This window comes from Schistocerca americana, chromosome 9 (assembly GCF_021461395.2).
Source record: "Schistocerca americana isolate TAMUIC-IGC-003095 chromosome 9, iqSchAmer2.1, whole genome shotgun sequence".
NCBI classification, from domain to species: Eukaryota; Metazoa; Arthropoda; class Insecta; order Orthoptera; family Acrididae; genus Schistocerca; species Schistocerca americana.
In genome coordinates this window covers 206,988,994-206,995,299 of record NC_060127.1, presented here as the reverse complement: position 1 = coordinate 206,995,299, position 6,306 = coordinate 206,988,994, and the positions used below count along the sequence as shown (strand labels likewise).

The 6,306-nt window shown below is 40.2% G+C and overlaps 1 protein-coding gene across 1 annotated transcript in view; it reads right to left on the bottom strand.

Annotated features, from left to right (window-relative positions):
• Positions 1 to 766: 766 nt before the first annotated feature.
• LOC124550875 (replication protein A 70 kDa DNA-binding subunit) overlaps positions 767 to 6,306 on the bottom strand; it is a 74,943-nt gene continuing 69,403 nt past the window's right edge. Inside the window, exons 11-13 of the mRNA XM_047125626.1 lie at positions 4,620 to 4,703; positions 2,875 to 3,066; positions 767 to 1,044 (exon numbers count right to left, since the gene is read on the bottom strand). Of these exons, the coding sequence (XP_046981582.1) occupies positions 937 to 1,044; positions 2,875 to 3,066; positions 4,620 to 4,703 (384 nt within the window). The 3' untranslated portion in view covers positions 767 to 936. The remainder of the gene's footprint in view (positions 1,045 to 2,874; positions 3,067 to 4,619; positions 4,704 to 6,306) is intronic.

Genomic DNA, 6,306 nt, shown 5'->3' with positions numbered 1-6,306 from the left:
AACTTCCTTTAAACGTATTGATCATTTTTACAACAGAATATAAATTTTAACAAACTGTGCAGAATTCTTGTTTAAAGTTGGATTTTATTTTGCTCAATAAGAAGGTAGTTTATTAACCTAAGACACAGGGGCTTTTGGCTATTGTATTACTGTTCATGCCAGTGATTTTTTAAAATCATTTAGCAATTCATGGAAAGGCAGCCCTGCAAGTAAGAACTGGCTGTGTTGTAGCTATAGAGAGTTGTGAGGAAAGATTTTGGCAGCAATATTCACTCAGAGCTACACTCAATTTTGAAATTAAAATTTCCACTTGTCTGCAGTAAAGTGTTACTTATTCAGACATCTTGGGTCAACAATGGTCATCTTGAAAGTTTCAAATTACTTGCTGTCTATTCATTTGTCAACATTTCTTGATCACACTATTATTATACACACACGAATAAATTTCTGGAAATGTGTCATTTAATTACTTTGTGTGTGTGTGTGTGTGTGTGTGTGTGTGTGTGTGTGTGTGTGTGTGTGCGCGCGCGCATTGTAAATTATACATCTTACAGTTTTACACAAAAAAAATTTATTGTAGACAGAATGAAACACTATAGACATATAGAGAACCATGAAAAAAATACATAAAAATGTGCTCCAGGCACTATACAGTGAGACACAGTAAATAAATTTCAGGAAAACAGTGCATACTTCCATGAAATAAAGGCACTCTGTCACGAGAGATCAGTAAGAAGAGAAATAAACATGCTACAGAAATATGAAATTACATTTTGAAATGTCTCTTATTTCTGATTTAAAATTACATTACAGGTTTACACAAAGCTTAGTGAAGATTACTCAATGCATGCCAGTTCCGTTCAAGCTACCAACGTAATGTAACACTCAGTACACACTTTCCATTATCCCAGTTTTTCCAACTGTCCACGTAATTCACTAGGACATTCCATTTGCAGTCTTGATCTCTGATATCATCTTCATACAGTATTCTCTCACATCCACAGGCCTCAGATTCATCACTACAACCTTCAGTCTTGTCTCATCCTGCAACAAAAAATTTCCCGTCACAAATACAAGAGAAAATCAGGGATAATTTGTGATTTGATTTGTGCAACCCATTACACCAGACTGCTAATTTTCCAATATTTCTGTCACTTATCACCTCTGGCAAGACACCATGTATTTTGTGAAGATGATGCCCCATAAATCATAAGAAACTGAAGGGAAAAATGTTTTATTTGTCAAAAGCAGTTGACAGCTTTTTTTATCCACAACTGGCTTCAATCTTCAGATCATCATCAAGTCATTTATAACAGCTTACATAGCAGTATTAAAACTGTGGCAGCAAATAAATAATTCCTATGTTACTGCCATCAATAGTAAAATTCATTATATACTCAATCGTAAAATGAGCCAACACTGTTGACTTGTCTACAGGTTACAGTCACTTTCCAAATTTTTGCCTGGAGGCAATCTAAACAGACTGTACCTTCGGCAGATGAAATGTGACATTTTTCAAATGATTTGTGAATGTGAAAAGTTTGAGGTCGCACAGACGTTTGGAGTCCACCTTACTCTTGTAGGTGTGCAACTTGGCATCAAAAACCTAACTTTTTTTGAAGCAAAACATGTTTCACAGTTTCCTCCTAATACTGGTTTTGTGGTTATCACCAAAACATTTACAATTTTGACAAGAGTTTTGAGATGAGGTTTCAGGAATGTGTAGCCTACAAAATGAACTAAAATTATTTAACACAGAGCTGTGTGTACCAAGAGGAAAGAAATTGAATTTGAAGAGAGTGATTTACAAAAATTTTGCATTTTGTTCAAGAATAGTTGTTACAGCAGTGTGATAAAGTTCTACAGCACCATAATTATAACCTCTGTTATGCAATATCTAACTGAGAAAAAAAGTTTAATGCTTATGTACAGAAATTCACTGAGCCGACTTCTAATAAGCTTGTAACATCAACTGGGGAAGTAAACTCATTTTTTCAAGTCTATTCTCTCATCAAGCCTAAAATAACACTTTTAACAGTGGTGAGCATATGGAGCGTGGCTCTTTTGAAAAGCTTTAAACAACAGTGATGGTGACAAAATTTGTCGTTAAGCACATGTCTACATTTATCCTAATGGTTTAACCACTTAGCTGCTGTGATGTTTTGGTTTAATTCAACATGTTCATCAAATTTTTCTTTATTCTGGGTGAGCACAAAGGATGATCTCTCAAAAACACGTTTTGAATGTATAATTTGTGAAAGCAAGATGTCAGAAAAAAAAAGCTCAATTTTCTTGTACCCAGATACAAATTTCAATTTTTTGACGAGTTTTTACTTGCTATTACACATCTATGATTTTTTAAGAACTGATTAAATCCATTACCGCACATAACTGTATAAATATTGTATTGCACGTTAAATTTCCTTCACTTCAGACATATTTTACATCACCTCACCTTTGTTCACTTTCTCTATAGAACATACTTCTTTCACTTAAACAGTCTCACTTAGCTGCTAATATCTTACTTCAAAGACACCAGTTTAACTACTAACAACTGTTTTCATAAACTACTACTTCACGAACAGAAATTTGTAATCTAAATGAAAATATTTGTTCTAATTATGACAGAATACTTCAAGTGCCATGCTTTCTTTTTTTGAAAATAACCGAACCATGCACAGATGATACACAGTCAGATAATAAGGAACTTAATGTATATCAAATGACGCAATCCAAAGCATTGTATGGCATCAGCAAACTCAATTTATGTCAATGGTGGAGTTTAGTCTATAGCTAAATCCTTGATCACAGTGTTCACTACGTGATAAAAGTTAAAAAAAAAATTCAATGAAACTGCAATGACACATAACTTACATTGAATGTTTCAAACTTGACACGCAGTTTGAATACAAATGACTTGAAAGTTGCGTTGTTGACAATAGCCTGCACTTGGGCCTTGTCAGAGAATATTTCACCAAACTGCTCTGCCTTCATATCCAGCAAAGCCTCAGCTGTGTCCTGGAAGCAGGTCACCCACTGCTGTCCACTCCAGTCACCAATACAAACCTAGAAATAATTTCCAATCTTTAATACATCCACCCAAGTGGAACAAAAAAGGCAACACTGAAAGAAGAATGTTCTGCACAAAATTAATTATTTCTTATAACTATTAATTTCTTGTCAACCAATGTGCACTGCTATTCTTGCAAGTTCTACAACTATTCCTATACTACAGTTCTCATGTTGAAGTATATCTGGATTCAGCAAGCCATTATCCACAGGGCACTAGCACTTACACTTACCAGCCAGAATATTATGAGCACCCACCTCACAGCTAGTATGTCTACCTTTGGCACAGATAACAGCAGTGGAGCGTCGTGGCACGGAAGAAATGAAGTGCAAATTCCAGAGGGTGAGACCGGGGAGAGGGGAGGCAGTAATGAGCTCTGACGCCAAATTTGATCACATCCCAGATGTGCTTGATTGGCAAATTGGGAGGGGAGGGGGGGGGGGGGGGCAGCAAATCAATGAACTCGTCACTGCGTTCCTCGAACCACTACCACACTCCTGGCCTTATAACATAATGCATTCTCTTGTTGAAAAAGAGCACGCTGTTGGAAAACATGATTGTCATGTAAGGGTGTATATGGTCTGCAACCAGTGTACAATACTCCTTGGTCATCATGGTGCCTTGCACGAGCTCCACTGAACCCATGGATGCCAACGTGAATGTTCCCCAGAGCATAATGGAGCCCCCACCATCTTGTCTCCATCCCGCAGACGTGTCAAGAAGCTGTATCCTGGAAGATGACAGAGTTGTGCCTTCCTGTTGGCATGACGACAAAATTATCGGGATTCAACATCCCGTGCAATGCTCTGCCACTGTTCAGTGCCCAGCGCCAGTGGTCCTGTGCCCATTTCAGCCACATCTCCTGATGTCGTGGTATTAACATTTGCACATGCATGGGTCGTCAGCTCCAGAAACCCATCGTCGTGAGTGTTCGTGCGCTGAGTGTTCATACACACTTGTACTGTGCCCAACATTAAAGCCTGATGTTAGTTCCCCTGCAGTTCACCGCATTTCCTTTTTGACCCGTCTGCTGAGCCCATTACATCCAACATCTGTAATAAGCAGTGACCGCCTAACCACCTTATGTCTGGACATGGTTTCACCTTGGCTTTGCGATGTGTTTGTGACTCTCACCACAAAACTCCTCGAACACCCAACAAAGCCGTACAGTTTCCGAAATTCTTGTGCCAGGCCATCACAATCTACCCTCAGTCAAATCCGAGAAATCACGTGCATTGCCCATTCTACACATGGACAGCACGCTCACTGATAATACATGCACCCTGAGTGTGTGTGGCAAGCAGCCATTCCTCATCAGGTGACAGGTTTATATCGGTAGTAGGTCGGTGGTCATGAAGTTCTGTCAGATCAGTGTATATAACCTACTGCAGTCACCTATTTCTGAACATTCTGTCCATGTATTAACACCATATAATTCCGCAAATACAACTTTTGAAACTGGGTGCCCAAAGAAGACAGCAAATTAACCTTAATCTCTGATCACAAGTATACCTACCTAAAACTAAATAGATATGAGAAAATCACTTACCGACATGAGGAATCTGTACTTAAAGCCAGGGTAGTCTCTGTTGCATTTCTCACACCTGTACATTCCATTATTCATGTCAATAACCTGTGGAAAGAATAGGCTTTTACTAGAACTGTAACCATTTATAGAGGTAGTTATGAACATTACCAAAACTACAAGCAGTGCTTTCAACAGATTCATTGTTTGCAGTTAACACAGAGCATTGTGAGCTACCACCTTGAAATGATTGTTTAAGTAATAATTTACAGTTTTGTTGCAACACACAAATGTATGTTACAGCCAGCCGCACTGGATTATCTGTAATTTTACATGCCTTACAATTTGTCCCTTATTGCTTTTCTGTCTTTTTTAACCATTTACCTACTGCATTATTTTTCATAGACCTTATTTGTCATCTCAACTAGCACTCAAGTGTCACTTCAGTTAATTTCATGCCACAGTGCTCACCTAATACTTTCCAACTGTGTTAAGTGAAAACTGCCACCTGATTTTACATCCAACTGTAAAACTCTAAAAAACTTGCAATAAAATAATGGAACCTTCATTTTTGACTGGTGAGTAGCTACAATAACATGTGAAGTGTACCATTTTAGACTATCGCTTTCTGAGGAGAGGAGGGGGATGAGACTATGACCACTAAAAGCTACTTTAATTCATGCTGAGACAGTAACTGTGCATATAGTTTAAAATAATCTTTGTAAAAAAGCAAAACAGGGTCATTACATTAACTTTTTATCACTTCAGAAAATGTCACTAAGAACAAATGACAACATGGATCCCAAGTTTGCCACTGAACAGTCTAAACCACAGAATACGAAATAGAAGCTTCTTCAGCGTCACGCAACATGGTTTGCTGTGTACACTAAATAGTGTAGTGCTGGGCTGTTCAAGATGATGATGATAGGATTGTGGGGCAATCTACGGCACGGTTATCAGCACCCATACAAATTCCCAACCTTTGCTCAGCCCAATCCCGCCACTTTCATGAATGATGATGAAGACAACACAAACATCCACTCACCTCGAGGCAGGTGAAAATCCATGACCCCGCCGAGAATCGAACCCAGGACCCCACGCTCGGGAAGCGAGAACGCGATCATAAGACCACGAGCTGTGGACCCTGTTCAAGGAGCAGCTATGTGGACAGGAATGCTCACACTCGCTCACCACTTGAGAAGTGAGTGCTCAAGGTGCGAGGGAGAGGTAGCGAGGGAGAGGCAGCGAGGGAGAGGCAGCGAGGGAGAGGCAGCGAGGGAGAGGCAGCGAGGGAGAGGCAGCGAGGGAGAGGCAGCGAGGGAGAGGCAGCGAGGGAGAGGCAGCGAGGGAGAGGCAGCGAGGGAGAGGCAGCGAGGGAGAGGCAGCGAGGGAGAGGCAGCGAGGGAGAGGCAGCGAGGGAGAGGCAGCGAGGGAGAGGCAGCGAGGGAGAGGCAGCGAGGGAGAGGCAGCGAGGGAGAGGCAGCGAGGGAGAGGCACCTCTTCAGAGGTGTGATCACTGTTAGATTCTGTGTAGCCTCTGACATCAGCCCATCTTCCTACAGCACAGTGAAGAATAGATCTTTTTTGATCAATTGAAGATAATGTAATGGCCAGCTTGCAAACTTCAATGTGAAGGATCGGACACATCGAGATCAATTTACAGATGGTCATTGAAGGACGCCTATATGTTTATGATGCGGGTCTCTTGAAA